General features: G+C 48.6%; 1 protein-coding gene and 1 long non-coding RNA gene across 10 annotated transcripts in view; one reads left to right on the top strand and one right to left on the bottom strand.

Annotated features, from left to right (window-relative positions):
* EHMT1 (euchromatic histone lysine methyltransferase 1) overlaps nt 1–27,591 on the bottom strand; it is a 117,457-nt gene that overhangs the window by 65,577 nt on the left and 24,289 nt on the right. The window contains exon 1 of one of the 9 annotated variants that reach the window (XM_039719998.1): nt 11,644–11,715. The exons of 5 other annotated variants lie outside the window; for them this stretch is intronic. In XM_039719998.1, coding sequence (XP_039575932.1) covers nt 11,644–11,649 — 6 coding nt within the window. In that variant the 5' untranslated portion in view covers nt 11,650–11,715. Of the gene's footprint in view, nt 1–1,993; nt 2,188–5,670; nt 5,955–11,643; nt 11,716–27,591 lie in introns of those variants that run through there. 3 more of the 9 variants (XM_039719993.1, XM_039719999.1, XM_039720000.1) reach the window with 3 other exon arrangements.
* On the top strand, nt 2,198–3,170 carry LOC120507405. Its single transcript, XR_005628743.1, has 3 exons — nt 2,198–2,396; nt 2,486–2,696; nt 2,780–3,170. It is a non-coding gene; the product is annotated as an uncharacterized LOC120507405 (long non-coding RNA).

The following is a 27,591-nucleotide window of genomic DNA, read 5'->3' as shown; positions in this document are numbered from 1 at the left end:
CTCTGCTCTCCCGGCAGCCCGGGAAGGAGCGCAGGCTGAGGTGCCAAGATGTCTACCTTCACCAGGGTCTTTTTTTTTTTTTTTTTTTTTTTTTTTATGTCTTAAAAATCAACGGTCTGGGAACCCGAGGCTCGCAGCAGCGTTACTGTGAGCAGAGCTGTGCACACAGCAGGTCCATCTGGAAGAGGGCTGGGAGCAGGAGACCCCTCAAATGCCTGTTCCCATCCGGGGCAGCGCGTGCACCAACACCTCTGCGGGATGGACAGCACTGATCCTGCCTGGACACAGCCTCCAGCTGGTCACCAACCCCTCCGAGGTGACACCAGACCCCACTCAGGACACAGCCCCAGGGAAAGCTCCCACCAGCCAGGAAAATGAGGGCTGCAGCAACGCTGGAGCAAGGCAGAGGCAAATCTCTCAACAAATGATGCAACCCCAGCAGCAGCAGATTCTTATTCACTCATTTTTTCCCTCCTTCTCCTAAAAAAAAATATAAATTGAAATAACACAACCCAAACCAGCCTGCTCATAATAACCTTTGCGTTGAAAAGAAGACAAACATTTTGTAGTTAATTATATAGGAAGTAATGATTAAGAGAATGCTTGTAGAAAGAGTGTTTCTTTTGTAGGCACGGAGAGGCTGCTCATTGCAGATCTCAGCACTGTGCTTGGGCAAGGCCTGGGCTCAAGGCTCCTGGGGACACTGACCACGGGCCTGTCATTAGAAACAACAGAAGCATTTGATCTGGAGAAGGAAGGAAACACAACCACCAGAATACCTGGCCTACAAAGCAGTCACCAGTCTCAAAGCTCCTTTTTTCAGGCTAAGGCCACTTCCTTATAAGCCTCATGCAATCATGTGAACATGGAATTTTATCTGCAGCTCACAACAAGCACTGCCCTCAGCCTGAAGTTTCCTCCCAAATCAAATTCTTTGCAATTCTTTTGTCTCCTGCAATCCTTTCATCCAGTGTATTCTCCATAGAAAAGAAACATTTCCTCCTCAACCCCCATGTCCTCTCTCCTATTCCAGCCGCACACGTCGACTCCCTGAGAAGGGGGGAAGCACAGAAAGAGGTGCAAGTCCCTGCATGCAACAGCTGGGAACACAGACACGTGCATGAAACACAACAGGACTTAAAGTGACTTCTCCCAAGACAAGGCATTCCACGACGGCGTGCAGGCTTCAGGCAAGGGGGGTCTGCAGAGCCCGTGCCCTCTTGGAAATGGGAGATCGATTTACAGTTCCTCACTGCTTCCAGGCCCATCTAGCTGCATCCCAGTAGAGTTAAAGCCAGTGCAACTTGTGTGTGCAGGCAAATGTAAATCCAGAGCAGACAAAGGCGTCCCCTCCTTCCACAGGCTGAGGGTAGCAAGGAGTCCAGCTGCTGCCTGCCCTCTCCTAGGCCCCAGGAGGGGAGGGGGGGAAGAAAACCCTAAAATGGAGACCAAGATTCATCACTATCCCTAGCAAAAGCAAACCAGCCATTTCAGAAACACCCAGTCCCCAGGAACTGGCTGAGCCAGGACAAAACCAGAGCACCAAGAGGAGCCTGGAGCCAGCAGATTCCAGCAGTCCAGGGCAGGGGAGCTGGGAGGCAGCTCACCCCCATCAACAGGGCTCAGGTACCTCTTCAGCCCCCACGCTCCTCTTCCTCCCACCCCAAGGCACTGCAGCCAGCGGAGCAGGTCCCTGTCCCCCTGCCCATGCCCATGGTGCCCAGCCAAAGGGCACATGGGGCAGCAGAGGAGGGAAAGCCTCTCGTGGGTTCCCATGGGACCACGAGGGCCTGGCTGAGCTGCCCACGCCACCTCCACCTGGGTCACCTCCGGCCATCGAGCGGCCAAGCAGCGAGACAGCGGTGCCTGTGAGCCGGGAAAGCGAATGGGGAGAAGGAAGGGGAAAAAAAGACAAAATAATAATGAAAATAATCATAATCATAAAACTTGCACCCTCGGGCCTGTCCCTCTAATAACTACAGCAAAACCTCACCAAGGCCTTACTCTGCTGGAGGGCGAGAAAGCGACACAGCGCTGCCCAGCACCCGAAGTCCTGGAGGTGGGAGATCCTCACACCCTCTCCTCCATGGCCTACGGGCTTCGTCCCCGGCGTGGGGCCTGGTTTTTCTGCTCTGTCATTAAGAGTGGAGCCTGGTCTTTTCCTTCAATCCCAAGAATTGCACGGAATTAGATCATCTTTCTGGCTCGCCTCCCCCTACAGGCAGCTCCCGAGCATGCTCAGCGCGGCCGCGCTGCCATTTCATAACCGCATTGTTTACGGACACACGGACCTGCCATCTTTTGACAGGGACACAGGGCCCGGGTCCCTGCCCAGAGCCCCGGCCCCCGCCACAAACACCCCCTTGGGGGCAGGCAAACGGCGAAAGCATGGCAAAGTAGAAGCCTGGGGGGTGATGGTGATGGGTTTGTTGTTTTTTCTGATGGTTTTTGTTTCTTTTTTCTCCTTTTTTGCTCTTTGATTTAGGTGAAAATCCACGTGCTTTGGAGGGAGAGGTTAACCCCTGTGGGAGCTGTGGGGAGGAGGAACTCACAGGGCTCGATGCAAAATGCCAGCCATGATTTTTAGCTTCTTCAAATCACAACTGTGCTTCGATGACACCTAAAAATATAATCCCCAGCCCAGTCTGCCATCCTCTGCCGAGCCTTCCTCTGTGAGAGAAGGGGCTGGAAATATGGTATTTCCCTTAAATAAACAAGTTGGCTTAGTCCCAGCACATACAGTTTTCTCCTTTAAATGCAAACCAGAGTATTTTTGCAGGCACACAGGAAAACGAGGAGAGGAGGAGGGGAAATGTTCTTCATTTAACACCAAGAACTCCATGAAAAGCCTTGCAAGGTTGCTCAGAGCCCCGCTCTGTTCCAGCCTTCTCCCTGTCTGTGCTGATCATACTTCACAGGTGAAAGCAGCTCTGACTTACGACAGAGAGAAAATGCCAGAAGAGCTGGAGGTTTCCTCATCCTTGGAACAAGGACAAGTTGTGAAAAGCTTCCTTTGCAAGAGCCACTGTGCTGCTCAGGCACAGCATGGCAGTGTTGCAGGGAGGACACTTGCATGTCAGACCTTCTTAACCCCCACTGCCTCGACCCTTCTCCACGTCCTTCCCCCTCCTGATGGGGACTGAAGGAAAAACACAAATAAATGACCCGGTTTGGAGGATGCAAGTTGTTGTGTTGGAGTCCAGAATATTTTTTAAAAGCTTGCTCAACATTTTCTCCTTTTCTATATTTTCCTTTTCTTTTTTCTAATGGATGCTTTCCAATTAGCTTGTACAGTTTGAGAGCTTCACTCCTGCTGCTTTCCTGACTACTGTAAATCCTGGCAGGCTGCCCTCCTCCTCTGCCCCCCTCCAGGACTAACACCACCCTACAGCAAAGCCAGACACGCATCCTCCACCCAAGAGACCAAGGAGCTCACAGAGGCACAAGACGGACAAATCCCACTGGAAACACGAGAGGCCATAAGGGTCTGCAAAGAGGGGTTGGTGTCAAAACTCTGAATTCAGAGGAGTCAGAAAAAATAACTGGCTAAAAATGGGAGTAGAGGGTTATAAACTCAGGGATTTGTTTCCAAATCACTGACATTCCATGTCACTGCAGGAACATATGGTCCTCCAAGGCTTGCAAGCAGGGAGCACACGCCATCAGTGCCCCGAGCCTTTGGGCTGACCCCAACTCACGGTCACTCTCCCGCTACGGCCATTCCTCAACCACTCTCAGCCCCAGGAGAGGGAAGGCAAGAAGGAAAAACTTCAGGGAAAAGCAGCAAAAGGAAAACAAAGAGGAGCAGCAGGAACCAAGCCAGCCCTCCCCCAAACCAGCTGGCCAGGAGAGTGAAGCTCCTTAAAACTCCTTGTTTACCTGAATAAAACAACTCACTGCCATTGCATGAGGTGCACACAACACTCTTTCCTTAGGAGATGGCATCCTTAGGAGATGGGAGAGAGCTCCTGGGAGACAGGTCATGGAGCTGCCTCCTGCCCAGGGCTGGTCTCACAGAGGCTGAGCTGCAAGAATATGCCCTATGTGTGCCACAGAGCCTAGTTCTACCCAAACATGTTCGGGGATGAGGGCAAGAGCTCGTGCTGGCACCGCACAGTCAGTTAAATACATGGAACAGAACAAAACCAAGACCCAAAGGCCCCACTTTGGGCTCTTAACCCTTGCTGAGAAGCAGTGCCAAACCCAGACCTCGGCAGCTCTCCTCCCTCCAAAGTAGGTCAGGCTTTTCTGTGTCTCTGCAGACGCTTCCCAAGGGCCCCAGCCGGCAGGGACAGAGCGTTGGGCGCTTCTGGCTGGTGCCACACCAGTGTCACCACCACACAGGAGCACAGCTCCCACACCTCAGTGGGTTTTTGGTTGTCTCCTCAGCCTTCATCAAGCCCAGAGCCCATTTTCTCCCTGGGTGGAGCTGCTCAGGCAGCAGGTCAAGGCCTCAGCTCTTCAGTGTTAAAGAGAAATCTCAGCTCTCTCCTCGTGACTGCTCATGCCTTTTCCTTTTCTTCTGAATGATGAACAACAAGCACATTTATAGTCCAGTGGAAACACAACAGATATTTAGATTAGGTATCACAGATTGTCCTGTGTAAGCTCTCTAATCTTTTAAATGCCATCTTCACATCTTGCTCCTTGATTGAAAATTCAATATTGTGTCTGCGTTGCAGCTTTGAGGGTCTCCCCAGAGCACAGCAAGCTCAGGCCAGTGTTCTGCAGGGGTGTCCGTGCCTTTCAAGGCCTTGGGACCTTCTGTGTCCATCCCAAATCTCACTGAGGTCTGTGGCAGCCAACAGAGTTCTTGCATGTAACACAAATCACAGAGGAAAAAAAAAAATCCCAAGGGCAGACCCAGGGGGCTGAGTTTTAAAATATGTTGCAGGCATGGACCTCCTGCCATGAAATCAACCAGGGATGTTGCCTTTTAATCAGATGTTTCCTTGGATTGCTACTATGAAAAAAAAAAAAAAAGAAAAAGAAAAAAAAGAAGAGAGAGGGGAGGAAGTCACCCCAAAATAAAAAGGATTGCTTCTCCCTGGTAAAATACTGTTAGCTCTGGCCTCCACCCAAGCGAGCCACAGGCAGAGGCTGTCAAAAGAGACCCAGTGAGGAGGTGCCATGTGGCCACAGGCCCTCTCCTCCCCTTTAGTTCAGTCTTCAAGCAGCTCGAGCACCCCAGGCTTTGTGCCTTTTTCTTCTAAGAGCTACAAGCAGGGAGGGCTCCTTGGAGAATTTTCCAGAAACTTCACACTTAAAAAGCACAAACAAATCCTAAAAACACCAAAAAAAAAAAACCAAAGAAAACCCAAAACCAAACCAACCCCAAGCGAGCCTCCCCACCCCAGGAGCCAAAGGAAAGGCACGAGGAAACAAAGCCCGAGGTTTGCCGGCGGCGCTGCTGGGCACCGAGGCCGCTCGGAGCCCACGGAGCAGCCATGCCAGCAGGATGGGCCATCCCAGCAGGATGGGCCACCCAGCCCGCCAGCACGGGCAGCCACGCGCGGGGATATCCGAACAAACGAACAAACAACCCCGGCCATGCTTCCCCGGCCTCTGCTCCTCCTCTCCTCTCCTCTCCAGGCTTCTCCTTCCCCGGCAGGACCAGCCTGCCCTGCCAGGGCCTCGCCGGGCACAGGAGGCGGATGGACCCTGCGGTACCTGCGGGCAGCTGCTGTCTTCTTCTGGTGAAGACTCCAAGAGTTGCATATTCCAGATCCTCATGAGCAGTGATTCAGTTTCTGCTCATGTGATAAAGCTCCCTCTACAGAGTGAGCATGCCCAGAAGAGCCCATTTCACTGCTCCCTCCACTGCAGCCATTTCACAGAGAACCTGCCGGCTCCAGGGCGTCCATTGGAGCGCGATTATCCCGGGCATCCCGGGGACGCACCGGTAATGCAGATCATCTGTCAACTTTCTGACAGGGCGCCAGGCCTCAAAACTGATCACTCGCCTGAAAAAAAGAGAAAGCTTTTTAAACCAGAGTGCTGTCTCGTGGCCTTCAAGAGTAGCACTTGCCCGTGGGAAAAGGAGAGGCAGGAGGGACAGGGAGGGATGTGAGTGGCTTGGGGATGTCCCCGGGCTGATTTTGTTGTGTTGAACAAGGTCCTCGACCTCTGAGAGCTGGGATGAAGGCACATGGGTTAAACTGATGCAGTGAGCAGTGTCCAAGACAGTGTCTTCGAGATCTGAACTGCTGATCTGAAAGGGGAGATCATTTTCACTTTGGGGATTAATAACCTGACCTGGTACAACTGACTTCGAAAGGATATCACAAACACAGTCATGGAAAAGCAGGGGGGAATGGAATGAAGGGACATCCTCATGGATCCATCCTCATCCTCACCCTAATGAAGGGATAGTTCACTACGAGGCACAGGAGCTCTAAGCTCAGCCCATGTCAAACCCTACACTACTACTGGCCCCAGCCAGCAAGATAACAGAAGAAATTTTAGTTTCAAAATAAAAGTAGTTTGTCACTGTTCCACTTCACAATTAAGCATAAACTCTTGGCAACCTTCATATCTGCTCAGGCTCCCAGTAAAACTGCCAGAGCAGCTCGCAGGAACATCTGTAAGCAGAGCTCGGCTGGAAGGGATTCAAGGAAGACTGGCATTTATCGGAGGCAGGAGCAGGAGGCTGCTGGAGCCGGGTGTCAGGCTGGAGAACCTCCCCCCGAGCAGGGGGAGGGCGGCCGGCAACCTCGGGGAAGAGGCCAGAAGGAAGAGGAAACTCTGACATGGCCCCGTGGCAGCACCCGCGTGCTCCTGGCCAAAGGAAAAACAGCTTTCCAGAAGAGGAGAGCGCCGGAGAGCGTCCTCCTTAAGAGAGAGTTCTCTTTAAGAGTAGAAGCTACAGCGAAGATGAGTGGAGTGAAATGTGTGACAGTGAGCTGGGGAAGGCAGGGAGCAGCCTGCACTGTAGGGAGGAACAAGCCATCCAAATCCATAGGGAGCTTTGGAGGAGCCTGGGGATGATGTTTGCCCTGCCCCAGCACCAGGTGAGTCCAGGCCTCAGCACATGGCCGGCTCTGCCAGGCTGGAAACATCCACAAGCCACGTTTCCTCCAGTCCCAGCAGCTCTTTCACCACCGTGGCCAGGCACGTTTGCAGAGCTGCAATAATTAAAGCAGCAAAGAGCTGCTACGGATCTCCCTCAGCTGTGAGGATGTTGTTTCCTCCCCACACTCTGGAGAAGTTTCACTACTAAACAGTTAAAACACACAAGGCTAAATCGAGATGATTGAAATTCATAGGCAAGGAGTATTTGAGGTGACAGTATAAAGAAAGGATCGCTCTTTCACCCACCGGGTTTTCATTTGATGTGAATCTTAAGTTTTAATATACACAAAATGAGATTTTCCTGGCCTTTCTCTCAGTCGCTGAGAGGTGTAGAGGTAACTCATTTAAAGACAAATTCAAAAATCCCCAAACAAAAGCAACAAACCCCAGCTATACAGACAGAAGTTGCATTATCCACTGCATCAAAAGATTACTGTACATCAAACCAAAGATGGCTTTAAAACAGTTGATGTGCTGCCCTTCCTTGCAGCACAAAATTACCAAGCTTTCATTAAAAGCCCAGAAATAGAAACAAAGATATTAACAAAGGCAGTGTCAATGATCCACCACAGTCAACATTCCCTTTCTGAGATAAAATAACGCTGGAGAACGGCGGCACAGCCGCAGCCTCCCCACTGCATCTCCACACCAGACATGTTTTCACTGCTGAGGTTAAATATACACTGAGAGCAGATGCTACCAGAGACGCTTTTCACATCTCATGGCCATCCTTGAAAGAACTAAACACTGTTTAGAAACAAAAAGGAGAAAGCAGAGCTCATCAGGGCACTGCAGATGCTTCAACAACCAACTTGAGTAAAGCATCGATCGATCGTAGCAGCATCTCTGCCACGGGGGATGCCTGGCTGTCACTCAGTGAAACCTTACATCTCTGTCATCCAAAAGGAGCAAGAAGCTTCCAGGGCACAGCCACTGGCAGTGGGAGAGGTGCCTCCTGCCCAGGACCCCCCTGTCCCACCTTGGCAGGGTGGGGTGCTGCACACCAGCAGTCACAGTCCTCTTTCCAGGCTGGCTGTGGAAGAGGTTTTGCTGATGGTGGAGGATGAGAAGAGGCCCATGCCCTGAGAAGCTGTGCCCTTTCTTTAGCCTAAGTGCCCCCTAGCAGCCTTCCCAGCACAACCAACACCCCCCTTTCCAAACATTCCTGCCAGGGCCCACAGGTTACAGGGTATTTTCACTCCACAGCTCTCCAGCCTCCCTTCTCTGACTGAAGGCTCAAACACCCCTTTCAGAAATCCCACATTTTGAGGAGGAAGGGAGCAGCACAAACACCTCCCTTCACAAAGGACACCAGGTTCCTCAGGGCTCTTGCTTAATGACACCATTAAGTCCAGCATTTTCACAGCTCCCTTGCAGGGGGAGCCCAAGTGGGAGGCAAAGGGAGGTTTTTCTTTTTATAGGAAGAACAATATTTAGCTCTGCAAAATACAGAGGGTTTTCCTTATTTCCTTTTTTTTATCAGGCTCCTCTTCTTGCAGACCCTCCAGCTGATCAAATCTGATGCTCCCTTTCAGCCTCCTCGGAAGCAATCCCAAAAGCTGAAGGGACTTTGGGTATGAGATGAGCATTTCTGCTGGAATCCTGATTGCTTCTGCACTGCTATAAACCATTCTCCAGCTCCAGCACAAGCTATTCAAACATTCCTTCTGCTCTTCAACTGTTATATACAACATTTCTTAATCAGAATGTCCCGGGATACATTGGGTATCCATCCCCAGCACCCTCCAATGTCCACCTCCAGGCTCAGGTAACAGCTTTGAAAGAACAGGCAGTCATTAATGCATCTTTTGGAATCAGAGCTTTCCCCATCTTTTAAAACCTGGTTTATGTCCCTAAAGCTTTCAAGCCATCTCCTTTCCTCCCCCCTTTTCCCCAGCAGAGTTGAAAACTGGTTTTACTTAATAGGAAACAATAAATGTTCCCCGAGATGCTGCACTGAGTAAATCATACATGCTAAAAAGGAAAAAAAAAAAGGAAAAGAAAAAAAAGATCCTCTTGGACAGCAATTGAGATGTGAGCTCTCTGGGAGATGGTGCTTATGTTTTGATAAGAATATGCGTTGAATATTTCATTTGCAGGGCAATCCTAGAACTTTATTTAGCAGCATATTGGCCAGACAGCTGTAATTTAGAACATACTGTATTCCTAACAGTTCCCAATTATAAATTCCTTCAGCTTTAACTTACAGTAACCACAGCTCCTTCTATTTTGGAGCTCTAAATCCACCATTTCTCCCCTTCATTCAGCTATGGCATAACAAGAGCTCCTACAGTACAAACACAGCCTTGCTGGAGAAGGGTCCTAAATCCAGCATTCTCTACCCCCAGCACAGTGAGGAGGCTTCCAGCACACTCACTGCTCCACAGAGCAATGTTTTATTGGTTTATTTGGGGACAGTGGCCCCATTTGTCAGTGCAAAGCCATCCTGCAGTGCCCTGCCAGCAGCAGGCTGGGAAAATGGCTGTGCACATTCCATCCTCCTCCTGCTGCAGCAAGCGCTGGAGATCCTGCCAACAAGGTTCACGTGTTCGGCATGGCCCTGTTCTTTGACCTCACACCTATTTTTTTTAAGGATTAAGGCACTGACATGAAAATAAGCAAGCTCTTCAGTGGAGGAGAATCAGTGCTCCACGAAGCCTTTGTGCCTCTCCCCTGATCATGAGCTCCTGTGGAACAGCGCCTGTTGACGGCTCTCCCAGCCATCCTGCTGACTTTATCAAATTTCTGCAGGGAACAGAAGGAGCAGATGAACTCTGTAAAAACAAAGCTCCTGCCTCCATGCAAATATCCCTGGTTAAGAGGAGCGGAGAAATAGAGCGAGCATGATGTGCGTACCGAATTGGCTCCACAGACGCTGCTTCTCAGCAACTGCCATAAGGTGGCAGTGGGTCTTTAAGGCTACCTTACACCTTCCCACAGCACAATAGGAACGAGCACACCAGTGGGTTTCCAGCAGCTGAAACTGATTAAGTCAAATTTCCTCATCAAGGGAACCAGGCCTTACATGAAAACTTGGGGCTGGGATCACCTCCACTGCCAGAGTCACACAAGGAGGAAAAGCCACGGGGGTGAATTCTGCAAAGCCATAAAGGCAGCCCCCATCTGAGCCAAAGAAAATCAACCCCTTTTCCCTCTTGCTGTACAATCACAACGCTGTTTGTTTTACAGCAACACTTCTCTTTGTGCATTCATCCAGCCATAAACAAGCCAGTGACCATTAAAGAGTAGGAGAAGTTCTGCCTGGCCAGCAAGCTGGGCTCCAGCAGGATTTTATGCAGGGAACATAAAAGCCAGCCCAGTAAGCAAGCTGGTCACCAGCTCAGCACTGGGCTGATGTAGCAAAATAGGCCCAGAAAGCACCGAGGAAGAGTTGGGTTCACAAGAAAGATGGAACCAGGCAATAAACAGGCAAATTACTTTAAGTAATGAAGTGACTCATCATGCAGAATGCACATCACCTGGGACACAGCAATAAAATCAAATCTATACCAGTCACCCCCTGAGCCATGCTGTGAAAAGTGGCCAGAGGTGCCCTGAAGCAAGAGCTGGTCTACCTTACAGCACAGAGCCTGTGATCACAGAGCTTTCTGCTCAGAAAGTCAAACACAATAACTCTGTACCACCCAAGGATTCCCAGTGCTGACAGAGCAAACCCCTCGCCTTACCTGTACCTACAGCCAGGCCAGAGCACGGGTGGGTTCCCCCCATGTGTGAGGGGACAGGTCAGAGAGAGCTGATGTCCCCCTGCTCCACACCAACCCAGAGCTCCCCTACACCTCACTTGCACAAACATCCAGAGCCAATGTAAATGTTTTATTGGCACCTCACCACGCAGCGTGCTTGTACAACAACTGGAGTCAATCGGCTCATGCAGCACATACCTGCTGGTGCTTACACATTCCTTGTAAAAAGCTGGCAACTACGGGTGAAATCCAAGAGCCCAAGCGAGCACAACTCACACTGCCTTCCCCCAAACCCACTCACCAACACATTAAAGCCCTGCAAGAAGCACAGAAAAACCTCTCAGCCGAAGGAATAAATGCACATATTCCCTCCTCTCCATGCCACTTTGGAGGACCTGATGTGGCAAGGTTTCTTTGCCATCACTAGAATGCAAAATAAGTCTGAAAGAGGGGAGGTTGAGTTCAAACATTCTTCCACCCTCCCACAATCCCAGACGGATCTGGGTTTGAACGGCCCAGAGCAGGTCTGAGCCCTGCCAGGCTCCCCATTAATTACAATTAGCGCCCGAGCCCACGATGAGACGCGATCACGTGCTGCCAGTATGAAGGCTCAGCCCTGGCTGCAGCCCCTGCCTGCTGTCACCTCGTGTCACCACCCTGACATTGCACAGGTCCCTTCTCCACGCCAGCCAGCAAAGGTCAGGATTCCAAACCCCTCCCCGCGGATCCGCAGGAAGCGTTTGAAGCCATCTCGTGTCAGTGGTTTAACTGCGCTGCTTTTGAATCAATTCCAACAGTTTGCACTCCATCCGGTCTCCTGGCTGCCCCAGCCCAGGAGCACGGCAAGGAGCCGATGGATGTGCCCTACCTCCATCCTGGCTGCGGGTCCCTCCAGGTCCTGACTCCAGGCCTATCCCTCCTCCAGCCACAAATCCATCTCACTCCATGGGTGCAGCCTCCACCCCGGAGCATGCTCAGTACAGGCTGATCTTCAGCCATTTCAGAGCTTTAATGAAATGTAAGCATAAGGAAGTGTCATTAGCAAAAAAAAAAAAAAAAAAAAAGGGAAAAAAAAAAAAAAGGTGCAGGATTCATCCCAATCCGGCCAACCTTCCTCTTCCCATCCTCTTGTCAAGGAGGCAAAGCTCTCGCTGCAGGGATCGCAGGCATTTTTAGGCAGCAAGCATCTCGTTTTAGAACAAAAGCAAGGAAAATCCTGTCTCAGGCAAGCCTTGTGCAAAAGGAGCATTTCCCAGTGACATTCAAACCAGCCAATTTGTCACTCTGGGCCTTCCACAAATTACAATATTTTCGTGAAATACCATTAATATTATTTTTTCCCTCAACAGGCTTCAAGCAAGGCTTTTAGCTGGCAATGCAAATAGTGCTTCCCAGCCATCTTAAAGCTAAACCTACCCCAGTCTACCCTGAACTCCTTGAAGGTTATTTTAACTCCACTTGCAAGGAAGTTAAACAGCAGGATGAAAGAGAAGGAAAGAGACTGCAGTGTAACACACTTCATGCTACGTTCTCCTAAGGACCTGAATTTTAAGAGAGGTTTGTTTTTCACTTATCAGCCCTGAAATTCCTCCATCATTGCCTCATCCCCTCAATGCAGTAGGATTGTTTCAATGAAGAGCTAATAGAGGATTTTTTTTTTAATCCTTCCCAGGTTTTCAAACAACAAAATATAGAGGACACACAATGTTGGAGCACACTTGGGGGAAAAAGCCCTGCATGCTCTGAATGATATGCACATGGAGCTTGACTAGTCCTTAAAAACTTGTATTTCCCCACATATTCTTTGTCTATCCCCAGATCCCTCCCAGCTTACTAAACTACTCCAGAAAGCAAAGACAGTTGGTAAAAGTAAAGCTTTGCCAGGGAAAAAATTGGTTATTTAACCCCAACAAAGTTGGAACATATATATCCTGTTCCTCTTGTTGGGCCCAGGCCAAAACCAACTCTGGATGTTGAAATCCGTGAATTGTGTGTGCTCTGCTGAGCGATGCTCGCTTCCCGTGGAACACGAGCACTATCTGCTCCAGAGCTGGAGTTGGAGGAAAATTCAAAAATAAAACAAGTGACTTTATCAACACAGCATTTCAGGAAACACCAGGGTGGCAGCTGAACACCAAACCAGCTTTTTTCCCGAACAAAACTTCCAAGGGAATCGCAACAACGCTACAGCCGTTCTGTACAACGCCACAAGCCAGGCTCAAGCCAAGATTTTCATCAGGCCCCAGCACATCTGTGCCAGATGCACTACACAAACAACTCATGATGCTGTTCCCTCATCCCTTCTCTGATAAATTCAGCCCAGTCCTCAACACCAAGCCACAGCTTTTCAGCAAATTCTTTGGGCCCTCGGGAGCGCCAGGCAGCCTGGCACGCCAAGCGCTGGCGAGCTGCTTTTTGCTAAAATATTTTTAGAGCAAAAACATTTGGTAAAGTGACACAGGATAAACCACACTACTTCAGTGTGCTGAGCTCTGCTCAGACCTCTCCTCAGGCTGGAGGATGTCACCAAAGGCCATTTGGCCCCAGGCTGTCCCTCCCCAGGACCTCCATCCGGGCCCAGATCAATTCCCTCCACGCCACACTGGGCAATCCCAGATACTGCCCAGTGCCTTCATTAAGCACAGATTGATAAACCCTGCCAACAAATTCTATTCCCATCCTCTGCCTTGCCTGGAAATTGGAGGTAGTTTAAAAATAATATTCAGACCATAAAATCCCGAGGCATGTCTGCTGAATCGAGCGGTGTTTGCATCTCGCACAGCTCAAGCATGTCAAATTTGTTTCCTTGGAAACAAAGACCAATTTGCAAGCATTGCTTTCTTCCCTTTTTTTTATTTTATGTAACGAAGACATCCATACCTGCAGCTCTTGCTGATACAAAGGAATTAAAGCAGATTCACCTACCAAAGGGTTCATAAGATAATTATTAATGTATTTCACTAATGAACCATTGGTTTGCTGCACTAAGGGAAAACCAGAGTACATTACTATTTAAAAATCCTGTTTTCCCTCAATGGATGCACACTCGAGGCATAGCATTTATATTGTTTCCTTGGGGACAGGTAGAAAAAACCAGCAAAACCCAGAGTGATTTCCTGACCCTGGGCTAGGGATGGTGGGTCCAGTGGAGGAGCAATCTAAGAGGGAAATCCTGTCCTGCTCCACCACAGCCCAAACACACCTGCCTCCAACACAGGCTGAAGAGTCAACACAAGCTTCACAAAAAACAAAAGTGATAACATCTTGTAGATGTGTTTTGGCAGTTTTAAGCCCAAGACACACAGTAGGGAAGTGGGAAGCCAGACATTCTGTGCAGCCATAACTCTTCTCCCAGACCCACTCCCACCCCCAGGGAAGGCAGTAAATCCTAAAGCAACGACACACAATCTCTTTGTGAGGGCATGAAACAGGAGGGAGGGCAAAAGTGTCAGAGCTGGGTTATCCACAGGCTCATTTACAAAGGGAGCCAGAGCCCCCAGCCTCCAGAGCCTCTGTCAGGAGCTCAGCACCTCTCACAAATCCATCAGATATGGCAAAAAACTGACACGTGAGAACAGCAAATAACATTATGGCTCCTCACACACGCCCTCCCCAAGGCCTGCTCAGCACAGAGGTCATTCCCAGCACGCCTGGGCTGAGGCTGGGTTACAGTCTCTATCTGAGAAGGTCACCTTCACATCCAAGAGAACAGAGATCCAAACTTCTCCTGCTCCTGTTAGGATCACTGCACAGAAAAAGCCACGGGAGCTGCACAAACAGGAGGTGACAGGAGCAAGAAAACCCTCCCTCCTCCACACAAGGGACAAAGCTTCACCATTCCCTGTCCCTGGAGAGTCCCAGAGTTGTTACTGGAGCCAATGGCCAGCACTAAATCTGATATAATTGTGGATGGTTCACACTTCAGGCCTTGGACTCCAACATTCCAGGTATTCCAAAGGGGTTCCTGACAGAGCAGCCTTGCTCTCCTCTCCAACGTGCCCACAGTAGGACCAATCACTTCAATCTGTAAACCAAAAGCACCCAAAAAAACCCCAAACCCTGCAAATGTCCAGCAGAACTCCCACAGGGTCTCACCCTCAAGCTTGAATAATTAAATTTTTTTTCAGTACATTCACTTGGAGAGCTCTCAGCACCACCAGCTCAAGGTTCTAATCTTGCTGCTGTCAAGGAATCCTGGAAACAAATCCCCCAGACTACCAACAATGTGCACACTTTCCCAAGCACTGTAATTGCTAAATTTTATTCCAACCAATGCCACAGTCTGAAGTTTTGGAGACTGCTGAATGAATTCTGGGGGAAGACCAAGAAAAGCCATCTAGTTCTTCCTGATCAAAAGCAGAGCAAATACTGAAAAAACATCTAAACATCACCAGCTAAAAAAGAACCTGATAGATACATAGTGATTTGCTTAGAGATACTGTAACAATAATTAGGACTTTATAAAGCAAATTATAATAGTAGGCAAATGTATCCACTTTTGCAGATGGGAAAATCAAGGTCTGGAGAATTAACTGCCAAAAATTTCTGGAGCAGCCCTTCACACATGTGTGGAGCAGAGGAACAGGGTACAGGAGAACTCGATGTGAAGTCATGCTCAGCTGCTGCTTTACTGAGTCACCTCAACTGAACAAGCTGGGCCAGCAGGGAATGTGTTTGGACATCCCGTAAGAGCTGAGTCAAATTTAAATTCCACTGAAGTCTGAGCACCTCAAGCTCCCTTCAATAAAAGCCTCCATTATTTAAAAGCACCCAGAAAACCCCAAACCACATAATGTACGTAACAAACACATCAGTATTTTCTCCCTCTCTCTGATATTCCCTTAACCAACATATTTTTGGAGGGCAGGGAAATATTTATGCAGAACAGTGACCATGCAGTCACTAAGGAGCTCTTTATGCCCATTGCCAAGTTTGAAAGTGGGTGGATGCCATGTGGGTGAATCTGTGACACCAGGACACAGGCCAGACTCATAAAAGGAGTCAGACACATTGGAATCAACCAACAGGAGCAATAAATTCTGAGAAGTTCCTTAGAAATGTTTTGTCAGATAACTGGGCTGCAAGTCAAAGCCCCTGGGGCAAGGGCATGAGCTCCCTTATGGAGTTTTAATGCAGATGCACAAAACACCTGGCAAAGGCTTGGGTGAAAAGATGGGATCAAACAAAAGGAAATGTGGAAATAGAGGGAGATGACACCATTTCCTATCAAATTTAATTATTGCAGGTGTGGGAGGCACAATGAGCTGATGGATGCTGAGAGCCCCAGGTGTGTCTGGAGACCTCAGAACTCAGGTTTGAATTCGGGGTGACATTAATGGGATTTATTTTAATATCCAAAGCATGAAACCATCCTATTTGCTTCGGCTCCCAGAGCCACAATACTACAGCCTTGCTGTATTCTGGAGAACAGAGACCAGGACAGTCTGTGGAGCTCCAGGCTAAGACTAACGAGCTCATTGTGATGCTTCCCCATAGGAAAGCTCTGTAGAATAAAAAAATACATTTTAAATCAAGTGTCACACACTTATTTTGGGTGGCCAATTCAGGTCAAGTTTTTCAAATCTATTTTTAGAATTACAGAATATCCTGAGCTGGGAGGGACCCACCAGGATCACCCAGCCCAGCCCTGGCCCTGCCCATACCCCCCAGCAACCCCACCCTGGGCATCCCTGGCAGCGCTGGCCAAAGGCTCCTGGAGCTCTGGCAGCCTCGGGGCCGTGCCCATTCCCTGGGGAGCCTGGGCAGTGCCAGCACCCTCTGGGGGAAGAGCCTTGCCCTGAGCTCCAGCCTGAGCCACTCCTGACATAGCTCCACACCATTCTTCTAGAAGAACATCTCCTCCCCACGTACAGACATTACAGCAAGAGGCAAATGGTCACTACACTTTAGAATTAGGCAGTGGTTTCACAACAAAATTAAACCACTATTTCAAAAATAACTCCCCTTCAATTCTCCCCCCTTCCCACCCCCCTCTATAAAGCCCATTCATTTGCCTCACAAGGAGGCACAGAGCTTCATTTTGTTAACATTTTAAACCAAAGGACTCAAAATACAGTGAAACACTAGGAAGGAAAAAACCAAACCAACCACAAAATGCTGCAATAACAAGCAGCCCCCAGAGCTGTGAACCAGAGATTGGGAAAGATGAACTTTGCAGAACGTCTGCCCAGCAGCCCCTCTCCTCCTCTGCCCACTCTTGGCCACAGGAGCCAGAATCTGTTTGGGAAGCAAAGCAAGGGAAGATAGAATTCCACCAGAGAGAAGTTCTGCACAGTGAGAAAAAGACCATTTGCACTATTTTTGTTATAGAAGGAACAGGAAAGGGCTGTACAGGACCCAGACTCTCCTTCCCAATGCTGATCTGCTGAATTCAAATGTGCATCAAAATTATTATGGAAGTTTCTCCTCCACTCTCATACAGCCTCACTCCAGAGAAAAAACAAGCAGAAGTCATTGGTTTTGGTTTGGTTATAATAAATAAAATAAAATAAAATAAAATAAAATAAAATAAAATAAAATAAAATAAAATAAAATAAAATAAAATAAGGATTAAAAATAAATCCTGAGAATTTCTCTTCTGCAACAGGAAGCCAAACGCCAGCTTTGATCACTCCTGAGCTCCAGTTAAACAAACTCAAGGACTGCTGGAGTCAGCTTCCCTTCCTCCAGCAGTTTTGTCAGACATTAACTTGGTAGCTGAAAGCTCTGGAGTTTCACATGAAACTTTTCAGCAGCTGGATCACGACCTCAGAGGCAGGCCCAGAGCAGTGCACCAAGGCAGCTTCAGTGATGACTCTGCTGCACTTGGGCAATGGAGCTGCAGCAGGCTTTTCATGTAAAAGCCAAGAAAACCCAGCCAGGGGGCAGAACATGGCTCTCCAAAGAACATCTCCAGGATTGCCCAGGAGCAGCTGGGATACAGAGCCAGGCCCCAGGAGCAGAGGGGGGATCTTCATGGGATCAGCACAGCCCATTCCCTGCAGGGTGATCCTTCTCCAGGCTCTGAGAGTGGAGCCCAGAGCTGCTGCATCCCCTGGAGAACACAGCTCAGCTTTCAGTGCCTCCCTGCTGTGCTCAGCCCTCAGCACAGATCCCATGGGAGCTGTGCTCTGGACTGGGAGAGCCACAGGCATGGACAGGGCTGGCTCAGGGCACTCCAGAACAATCCCAGCCATGGGAAAGCTCCCAGACAGAACTGCCCTCATTTAGACTCAGTGATACAAAGCAAAAACCCCTGAGGAAGTCAAATCCTTCATGATCTTTTCCCTCCGTGCACCCTGCCCCTTTCTCCCACCTACAAGGCACTGGCAGCCCCAAGGGGACAGAGAGGGACCCTCCAGCCAGCCCTGGGACAGCTGTCCTGTCCCCTCCTTCCTGGGCCAGGTCTGTCAGCAGGCACCTGGGATAAACACAAATGCTTCCAAGCCTCCAGCACAACATTCCCATCCCAGCAGCAGAATTGCTCCGTGGCATTTTTCCATTTTTCCTTTAAGGAAGGAGGAGGGAAAGCCCCACTCACATCATGATAACAACATCAGCCAGGTGGATAAAAAGGGAATATCAGATAGTGCAATGGTGGTGGCAATATCTCTGATATTCCCCTTTCCTGACATATGGAAAACCTGCAAGGCTGGATATGTACAGGTCAATATTCTGTGACCTGCCTGGAGCACCAATATTTTTTTTTCCTAAGTCCTTTTTAGAAGGAACAGATTTAAGGATCAACTCTAAAGCAGCCCAAAGTGCCTGTCATTTCAAACTGCATCTAACACTCTTTCTCTCCACACACAAAAAAGCATGGCAGAAGGTCCTGTAAAGCCCTGCATATCCCTCTATGAATCTAAACATGCCCCATTCCCAAGGGGAAGGAATGGATATCACAAATCAAAGTTTGGAGGCTGCATCCACTGCAATGCACAAGCAAAAAACCCACAAGTACACACAAATCCTCCTGCAACAGCATCATCTGTACACACCAGCCTAAACAACTGCCAGGTGTTTATACAGCAGGACTGACTCTGCAGGGAGGGAAGGAACCCACTCCAGTGATTCAAGGGATTCCTATCCATTTGTTTTTCCCAAGTTCTTACACCTCATTTCAATCCCAGCAATGCTGCCTTGCACTCAGCAGTTGACTTCACCTTCTGCCAGTCTTCTTGGGAAGAAGGAAGGTTGTTGCCATCATTTTGTTTTAAAGAGCTACTTCCCCGTGGATCCAGCTGTGCTGATTTGCACAGCTGCATTGCAACAAGATCCTTCCACAATTAAGGTCAACTCAGCCTGTATCTCATTCAAAAATTCATCAAATATTTTGTCATGTGTTTTTCTAGAGGTGAAAGCCAAATTCTGTGGGAAGAACCAAACTCCATCAAGCTCGGGCCTTCCAGATTTACCATGACACAAAATCTACCCAAGCAGAATTCATTTCTTTCTTGCCAAATAATTGATAATTAAATGGAGCCTCTGTCTTCACTGCAAAAGCCACGTCTGTGCTGAAAGGGCTACCTGAAGATAGGTTACTTGAAGGTTGAAATGATATTACTTTGATTTGCTAGGAATGATCAAATTGCAAATTAACTTAAATTGGCTCTCAAGGTCAAAGTAGCCTTTGTTTTGTCTGCACTGGGCTGCAGGGCTGGAATAGCCACCTGTACACAACACTTTTGGCATTGGGGACAGTGCAAGACTGTGACAAAACCATAAAACAAGTGTGGGACACCAACTCACACAGGTTCTTCATTCAGGCAGTTGTGCTCCACTTCCTCTCTTCAACCATTCAGGGTTTGTGGGACACCTTCAAACCCAGGCTTCTCAGCCTGGCAGAGCCCTGTCCTCTCCAGCTCTCTGAGAAGCTCCCCATGGAGAAAGGAAGGGTCAGTGCTTCCCACCCATCCACATTCAGGGCTCAGGGAACTCCCTTGCATCACTTTTTAGTCCTTGGCCTGGAGGACAATTAAAGGAAATCCCCTGCAGCCACTGCAGCCACAACCAGCAGCATTTGCCTCCCAGCCCTCTGCCATCCCCACCTGTTTCCCACCTTCCCACCTCCATCCCCAAGTGCCTCCCTTGAACATTTTTGGGTAAGTTTTTCCTGTTTGCAGTTGTTTATTGCACTGATGCCCAGTGTCTCAGTTTCCTCTTGCGTTTCAAAAATCTTTTCCCGTATTTTTAACTCCTGTATTTTCTCGCACTTCTGTTTCTAACTTATTCTCTCTATCCCACTTCTTTCTCTCTAGTTCTTTCATACTCTCCTGTTGGGGCAGGTTTAAAAATGAGGACCCTGCTGCTGCTTACCTCAAGGTACATGTATCAACAGGGCTTAAATGCCTTAATTTCAGACTTAAGATTTTTCTACAAGCTTGGCCTAACATGTCCTGCCCAGCTAATGATGCTTCTCTATTAAGCACATATTGCATCCTGTCAGGAAATTCAGTTTTGAAACAGTTGCCCCTATCCCACATGGAGAATGAACTGTTAAGCAAGTATTAGTGCAGCAAAACCAGGAACCAACTTAAAGACGAAGAGAAAGTTCCCTTTGCAGCAAACAATAAAAATAAAGCTGGTGGGTAAAACGGGGGGTGGCCCTGACACGTCTCCTTGCTCCCCACAGCCCAGTTAGTGCCCCAGCTGCCCCCCTTTAACACCCCAGGCTTTACTGCTTCATCAAACCCCCCAAAGGTCAGAAAAGCCCTCCAAGACCATCAAGTCCTAACATTCCTCCAGCCCTGTCAAGGGCACCACTAATCCACATCCCCAAACTTTTGGGGACACAAGTTTTTAAACACTTCCAGGGCAGCCTGTTCCGATGCTTGGCAGCCCTGAAGAAACATTTCCATGCAGAAATTCCTGCTGGTGTCCACCCTGAGCCTCCCCTGGCCCAGCCTGAGCCGTTCCCTCTCCTCCTGTCCCTGTTCCCTGGAGCACAGCCCGACCCCCCGGCTGTCCCCTCCTGTCAGGAGCTGTGCAGAGCCACAAGGGCCCCCCTGAGCCTCCTTTTCTCCAGGCTGAGCCCCTTCCCAGCTCCCTCAGCCCCTCCTGGGGCTCCAGCCCCTTCCCCGGACATGCTCCAGCCCCTCAGTGTTGGTGGGACCCTCCAGTGGTGCACTCCACAAACCCAGCCAGAGCTGGGATTGCTGCTGCTTCCCTCCCCACTCCGGAGCTCTGCCCGCCCTCCCCTGTGCTCCCATTTGCTTTTGCAGAAGACATTTTCAGCAATGACCCCATTCCACTGTGCCTCCTACCTTCTCTAGCTTTCTTCCATCATGAATCATTAACCATCCCCATTTATCATCAGATAGTTTTTATATATATATAGCTTGACTTTTATATATATATACACATACAACATACATATATAACTTTGCATATGCTTGAAATTAAAAGAATAAAGAATATTCCATTTAACTTCAGGGTTTGGAGTTTTTTTCAAAATAATTTTTAAAAAAAGCTGCAAAACTATCCCACAGAAAAGTATGAACTTTATACTAAAAAGGGAAAGTCAAACCTGGTTGAATTTGGAGCCTACCAACCTCCTACCCTTTTGATGTCTGACAACAAAGAGGTGTGAATGCTATCAAATCACACACAGGTACAGGAGAACCATCCTGCTCTGGGCTCGTTTTGATGCAGCACAAGCTGCCATGCAATTCAAAAAGCCCCAAAACCAGAGACTTTAGAAAACCTGCCCATACACCCCACTCCCCTCATTTTTCACTTTAAACGAGGGTTACAAAGCACCAGTGTAGAATTGCTTTGGCAATGTGTCAGATTTCAAATCAAACAGCTCCTCCTGCCCCATTAGAAACCCTCCCACAGGGATATTTTCTAGATCCCATGTATTATGAACGTGTCCCAGGGCACAGGCAGAGTTTCATGGCTCTCTGTGCCACCCACTCCCACATTCCCAACTGCAAATTCCCTCCTTGGCAGGGCTGCATTACAGCAGGAAGAAGGACCTGCTTTACCATGGGGCAATTAACAACCTGGGGGCAAAATAAATAGGAGATTTTAAATATATATATAATTAAATAAAAATAATTAAAATTTTACAATTTAAATTAGAAAATTAATTAAATTGTAATTAAATGCTAACATAAATAATAAATAAAATAAACAGGAATTAAATCCTCAGCAAGCCAAAGTGTCCTTGCAATCCATGGCCTTCCCTCCTGCCACAGCACTTTTAGGGCAGAGGCTCCATCCTGCCAGAGCCACCAGCACAGGGACAAACTAACCAGGAGCCAGGCAACTCCAGAGGTGTTTTGTCCCAGGAAATCTTCAGGAAACCCCAACATAGCAAAGCATAGTTGGAAAAAGCCTCTTAGGACAAGTGTGGGGTGACAAACCCTGTGGCCAGGCTGGGTTTTTACATTCCCAACAAGGATTTTGGAGACCTACAGGGCTGTATCCACAAGCTGCACAGTGTGGAAGGGGCTGAGGATGCTCAAAGGGAGCAGCATCCCCCTGGCACAACACAAACCCATCCCCTGCCAGGGTGGGATGGGGCAGCCAGGATGCTCACAGACCTGGCAGGGGCAGGGAAGCAGCTTGACAAGAGCAGGGGCAGCTTTTAAGCATTCTTGATCACTCCTTGGAATAAAATATTAAAAAAAAAATTGTTCGTGGAGCGATTAAAATGTGCAAACATTTTGCTTGGTGTTCCGACTGCCACATTTAATTTTTCAAACAACATCCAGGCCAATATTGTTGCTTAATTTAACATAACTGGATCCTGAATGCATTTCTAACAGATTAAACCACAGAAATATCCACATGTTTTAATGAGGATTTGGCACTACTCGGAGCCAAACACATTTTAGCAATATTTTTGGACTACAAATTCTTTCATAAGAAAAGAAAGCCCACTGGTAACGGAGCTGCATTCCCTACATTTCAAGCCTCTTTGGATTTATGTAAATTGAAAAACTGAAATATGTAGTGCCATTATAATTCAAGCAACATCTGGACAATTTTCTTTGCCTCGTAAAAGATTTCAGTCAGCTTTGCAGAGGCTCAGGCCATGTTGCTCAGCAGAATGGCTCCTTTTACATTTGCATGCTTCACTTCCATCCTGCAGTTTCTATGCCAACAAGCATTTGTAACTCTTTAAACAGCACATTTGGAACTGGGGGGAGATGGAAGATTGGAAATGTGATAAAGATTTGTTTGTTTTGGGGGGTTTTGTTGATGGTGTTTCCCTAAACCTTTTACTTCTTTTTTTTTCTTTTTTTTTCTTTTTTTTTTCCTTTTTTTCTTTTTTTTTTTCCTTTTTGAGCCCTGGAAACCTCAAAAAGGCCCAATAACCATCACTGCAGCCATGGAAACTCTTCCACCTGCTTCAAAATGCAGCACTTACTTGGTAAGAGGAGTTTGTTCAGTGAATTTGATGTATCAAATGTATATATAAATATATATGAAATGTATATATAAATATACATTACCCCAGTTCTCTCTGTAAAGACTCAATAGCAAACACCACAATTTTAGGTGTCCATCTCCTACCTCAGCATCCAGGCCCTGTGTGAGTTTCCAAATCCCAAGGAAAAGTAAACAGAGAGAAGCAGCTATGACTGAAGTGTCACTCAAAATCCAGCAGTTTGATTTTTAACCAGATTTTTGGAAGTAACTCCTCCCCTTCCTCCCCACCCCCAGTCCCAGACCTCCCAGATGGCTCAAATTTTATATTTAAAGCTCATGCTCAGCACTGTGACATTACAGGTGCAAGGAGATAAGGGAAACCATGAAGAGGCACAATACAGCATTCAGAGCAAACAACAGTGATGATCTTGCAAAACTTGGGAGAAAAAACTGTATTTTTTAATACAGATGCAGCCTACATTGTGAATTCCTCTCCTCCTGAAGCTCCCCACAGGACCAGGATGGAGCTGCCACCCTGGGATATGAGCAAAGAAGGTAAAAAAACCTAAAAAAAACCCAGCCAGAGCTGGCCATTCCATGGACAGTGGGGAGAAGCTGCTCCCACCCCAAGGCAGGACTGGGAGGGGTTTCCTGAGGGAGCTGCATGAGCAGGGAGCACCCTCCAACACCTGCTCCTCAGCATTTTTATTATTCAGTGACAGGACAAGGGGGAATTGCCTCAAACCAAAAAGAGCAGGGATGGATGGGATATTGGGAATTGGGAATTGTTCCCTGGGAGGGTGGGCAGGCCCTGGCACAGGGTGCCCAGAGCAGCTGTGGCTGCCCCTGGATCCCTGGCAGTGCCCAAGGCCAGGGTTTGGAGCAGCCTGGGACAGTGGGAGGTGTCCCTGCCATGGCAGGGGGGGCAGTGGATGGGCTTTAAGGTCCCTTCCAACCCAAACCTCTCAGGGATTCTGTGATTTTCTTGTCCATGAGCTGCAGAGGATGGAAAGCAGAACCACAGTGATCCTGCCAGTGCTGAACATTCATTTACAGGCTCCTGTTAACGCTGGGGATCTGTCAGTCCCTTCACTCCACCTCTGTGCAGATGTGACACTGCCCTGATGTGCTGGGAGGGGACAGCATGATGGAAATGCTGTGCAATCATCAATCCTAACCACAGGACCAAGAGAAAATCACAGAACCATTAAGGCTGGGAAACACCTCCAAGATCATCAGGTCCAACCACCCCCATGTTCACCATTAATCCGTGTCCCCAAGTGCCACATCCACATGGGTTCTGAACACTTACAGGGATGGTGACTCCACCACTGCCCTGGGCAGCCCCTTCCAATGCCCAAACATGACCAACTTCTCTTCCTTCAGCTAGACAGGGCACAGAGAAAGGCAGCCTGGGTGCCCTTGGCCACAGCAAAATGTTTAACATTAACCAGCGCCTCCCTGCCCTGCACAGCCACAGACAGTGCAGCACATCAGCCCTCACTTCAGCACCAGTTTTTGCAAGAAGGGATCAGGATGAGATCCAGAAAAAGCAAAAACTCACTCAGGGAGGAGCAGAAGACAAAAGGACAAGATTATCAGTACCGTGGTGGGGACTAGAAAAAAGTTATTAATTTTCAAAGCTGTTTTGTCTCCTGGGAGGAGTAACAGCCCCCAGGTCCCAAGCACAGCTCCTGCTGCACAGAGCCATCCAAGAGCAGGAGCAAAGGCTAATCTGTGAAACTCCTGCCGCTGGAAAGAGCCTCCAGGCCACTGCCTGGCACATGGCACGCCTGCAGCACAAGGAAGGGCTCCTGCAAGAACAAAGTCATGAACGCTCGCTTTTCCAGTCCGGGCCCTGCCGTAGGAAGGGGCAGCTCCTCCTCTGGCTCAGCTCTGGCCTCTGGTGTTTCCTGCCATGATTTCACAACCTTTGCCATTTCTAAAGTCCTTCTGGCAGCCACAGCAGTAAAATAGCATGGAGCTATTTTACAGGAGTGCGTGACTGATCCATCCAGGCTCCCCTCCCCACGTCGTGCACAGGGAGCTGCACTGCCCACGGATCAGGGCCCTAACTGCTGTAAACTGGAGCATTTTCACCTCCCTCAATGAACTGTATGGGTGTGTACTAGCTGGAAATACAGCTCCATCTGGGATTGAAGAGACTGAGCCTAAAATACTGAAACCAACAGCAGCTTTCGACAGACAGGAGCTGGCCACACGGGTGTTCTCTGTCTGGGACAGCGTCTTCCACGCCGTGCACGAGCCAAAGGCACCAACAGCAAGAAAAAGCAATCCCTACCAGCTACAGAATGAACCAATCTGGGCAGGTTTCTGCTGCAGCCCACTCCTACACCTTCCCAAGATGTCTGAACAGGGAGAGGAGAGAGACCTCACCTATTAAGAGAAAGGAAAGTGATTTGAAGTCAATGTTTGGTAAAATCAAAGTCTGTGGGGACTCGTGTTAATGAATTCCCCTGCCGGGTTTATGATGTTTAAAGGAAAACAAAAGATTGCTGCATGCAGGGCAGAGCAGGTGAGACCTGGGGAAGTTGTTCACACACCTGGTTTTATATTCCCCAAGCTCCCCCTAGGCAGGAGAGGCTCCCTGCCCTGTGCTCAGGGACACTCAGGTGATGAGCCCCAGTGCTGGGCAGTGTTGAGATGTCCCTGCTGTTCTCCTGCTTGGGATGGCAGCTCCAAACTGGCTGGAAATGCAGCAGATGATCTCATGTGCTCCTCAGCTCATGCCAGTGCCCAGGGGCCACGGGGCCTTCCTGCCCAGCCTCCCCCAGTGGGTGCCTTACGAGATTAGGGCACGACAATTCACTATTAGCTGCACTAAGTGCTACAGAGAGATCATGAAAACCAATTAACTCCTGCCCTTCTCCCTTCTGTGATGGATTACACTCTGCTCCTTCAGGGCAATCTCACATGAGGGGAGAGGGAAGCACAGGAGAGACAGGAGGAGTTTATTCCCAGGTGGTGCCTCGTGCCTCAGCCGTGCTGAGCATCGTGCCACATGAGCCAGGGCCACATCCAGGTGTGGGTGTGCCAGCAGCTTCCCCCGGATCCACAGGAGATGAGCTCCACCTCCACTGGCCCTGGGAGCCTGTGGGGACATGAGTGACTGGGCAACAACCCCTGGGCACTGCCAAGGCTCTGGGGTTAGCACACTGGGGCTTCTCCTCACCCACCCGCAGGGTAAACCCCACTGGGAGCACAGCCATCCCCAGCTCCAGCTTTTACCTATTTCCCAAAGCTCGCTGGGATAAAACAGGAGAGCAAAGAGGAGATCCAGCACTGCCCTGATGCTGACCTGGAGCTGGAGCTCTGTCAGTGCTCCCACACCACCTTCCCCAGAGCAGCCCTGGCATGAAAAATAAATGTGCTGGGTGATAAAACACAGAACTCCCTTCCCCACCCAGTGCACCCACCAAGGCACTCATTTAGCTCTGAGATTCATCACTGAATATTGCATCACTTTGGAGCCTTTTAAGGAAACATTCCAGCATTTTCCCACATTAATCAGGTAACTTTCTTTTTTAGCCAGACAGAATTAAAAATAACCAAGATCCAGGTAGGTGTCAGTGAAAAGCTCCAGCAGGGAAAATCTTGTCCCATCACACCTGTAAGGAAGGAAGTCCTTGCCCAACTCCAGGCACTGTCCCTGCAGACAAACACAACCAAGCCCAATGACAACTCTCCCCATTAATGCTGGATAATTTTAGGGTCTCAGCTACAGGCAGTCCATCTCTCCAGCAAAATCCTACCTAAGACTTGCACTATCTACCACAGCAGCCTTGACCCCATTTTCATATGCAGAACCAAAAAAATAAAAAAAATCCTCCTAATCCTACAGAGCAAATAACACTCTGGGACTGTGTGATACCACCCTATTAAATACAAACATGTTCCTACAGTAGCTCAATGATTTTAAGCATTCACCATCTTTTCATTTCAGTTTTAAGCACTTTGCCTGGCAACTGTCTGAAGGGCAAACCATTATGGAAATAGGAAGACAATTAATTTTCCTTTATTCTGGAAGAGAGGATTATTGGAATAAATAAAATAATCAGCTTTAAAAAGAGCACAATTCACAACTTCTGAAAAACAGAGGGCAGGTTTGTTTCATTTTCCTTTCTAGAGAAATGATTTCCTGGGATGGAGGTTGCAAGGCAAGTGCAGAAGTTTTGGAGTTAACCTTGGACTGCTGACTCACAAATCACTGCCTCCATGCCTTCAGCAGGAGGAAGGCTGCCATTTCACTCTTAGAGCCACTTTATATATGTATTTAAATAGCAAATCAGAACCGGCCCCCAAAAAAGATACACAGGCCACTTCCCAATCTCATTTGGACCAGAGGTAAATCTGGAGCGGCCACTATTGGACACCAACCTTTGGCAGCATCACAATCAACATGGTTAAAGGGGGATCT

This window comes from Passer montanus, unplaced genomic scaffold (genome assembly GCF_014805655.1).
Source record: "Passer montanus isolate IOZ18808 unplaced genomic scaffold, ASM1480565v1 scaffold43, whole genome shotgun sequence".
Lineage (NCBI taxonomy): Eukaryota > Metazoa > Chordata > Aves > Passeriformes > Passeridae > Passer > Passer montanus.
Note: the sequence above shows the minus strand (reverse complement) of the source record. Positions and strands in the feature narration are given on the sequence as shown.